The following is a 1493-nucleotide window of genomic DNA, read 5'->3' as shown; positions in this document are numbered from 1 at the left end:
ATATATGGGTTGGATGGTTTGACTGAGGTCTGGAGAGCCAGCAGCTGCACCAGGCGCCAATCTGGTCTGGCAGAGTTTCTACAGCCCTTCCTAATGCCAACCACTCTGAGAGTGTAGTGGGTGCTTTTTACATGCCACCGGCACAGGAGCCAGTAAGGCAGGCCTGGCAACGATTATGTTCGGATGGTGCTTATTACATGATGCTTGTGTTTCTTTGTTTTGACATCATATGACAATTTGACCCATCATACAAATGGTATCCCTTGTTTCCAATCTTATGTTAGCCAGGGTGAAATTATTACCTTGTTTAGAAACAGGTGATGGTTGGCAACAGGAAGGACATCCAGCCCCAATCTGCCCCAAAACACTCCATCATTCATGATGATGATAATGGTAATGGTGATGATGATAATGATGATGGTGAAACATGGAAACTGTATATATGTATAGAGAGAGAGACAGAATATATGTGTAGGAATAAACAGAGAAAGAATATATGAATAGAAGAGGGAGAAAGTGAGAGAAAAAATCTGTTAAAGGATGAACTTGGGGCAAAACACTTACCTCAATAGGGCTTGGGTTATCATGGGTCTGGTCAAAGAAAATAGCATGGGCCATAGTGTTAACAAGAGGCTGGATTTGAGGCTGGATGAATGAACCAACTGGCTGTCCACCAAAGCGGTGAACAAGACGACCAAGCTCGTGGGAATTCCAAGCAACAAGGGATTCTGAAGATTAAGAAAAACAGAAAGAAAAGAAAAAAACATCTGTAGATTTATGATAATAAATTAAAGGTTATTGATCCCCATTCTTCATTCACTAATACTGCTCTTTCCACCCATACTTTACATTGAGCACTCACCCACCCACTGAGTCACTCTACTCATGCATTATGCTTACCCCTTTCTTTCCACCACTCCAATGACCTACCCAACCACATGTTAGCTCTCTCTCTCTCTCTCTCTCTCTCTCTCTCTCTCTCTCTCTCTCTCTCTCTCTCTCTCAGGACCATTCAATGAATCATTGCACTCACTAGATGGTCCTGTCAAACTGTCAAACCCATGCCAGTATGGAACACACACACACACATACATACACACACACTTCACAAACACACACACATGTAAATAGATGAAGAGATAGGTAGATAGATAGATGGATAGACAGATAGAAGCACTAGACTTTTCCTTCAGAATGAGTGGCAAGTAAGCCACTCTTTTTGAAGAAAAATTCAGTGCTTCTAAGCCTCTGGCTCAAATAAACTAAGATTTCACATTTATTTTTGCATAATAATTTCCACTTGTCTGATTACTGCATCAGTATGCAAACCCATTTGCCAGTTACTGATCTTTTGAAACAACTGTAAAGATGATTCTAGGAATATGTTTGCTTCACTATTCATGGCTTATTCATGGTTATGTTTATATAACAGCTTACGTTTTTGTATATATGAGATAATACCATATATATGCATGTTACACACAAACACACAC

At 40.3% G+C, this 1493-nt stretch overlaps 1 protein-coding gene across 8 annotated transcripts in view; it reads right to left on the bottom strand.

Moving 5' to 3' along the window:
- Positions 1–1493, bottom strand: part of LOC106878848 (glycogen debranching enzyme) — a 154032-nt gene that overhangs the window by 52919 nt on the left and 99620 nt on the right. For all 8 annotated transcript variants that reach the window (XM_052970625.1, XM_052970632.1, XM_052970627.1 and 5 more), the window contains one exon: positions 565–728. In XM_052970625.1, coding sequence (XP_052826585.1) covers positions 565–728 — 164 coding nt within the window. The remainder of the gene's footprint in view (positions 1–564; positions 729–1493) is intronic.

Source organism: Octopus bimaculoides, chromosome 9 (genome assembly GCF_001194135.2).
Source record: "Octopus bimaculoides isolate UCB-OBI-ISO-001 chromosome 9, ASM119413v2, whole genome shotgun sequence".
Taxonomy (NCBI): Eukaryota; Metazoa; Mollusca; class Cephalopoda; order Octopoda; family Octopodidae; genus Octopus; species Octopus bimaculoides.
The sequence above is the reverse complement of the archived record's forward strand: the minus strand, read 5'-3'. Positions and strand labels throughout refer to the sequence as shown.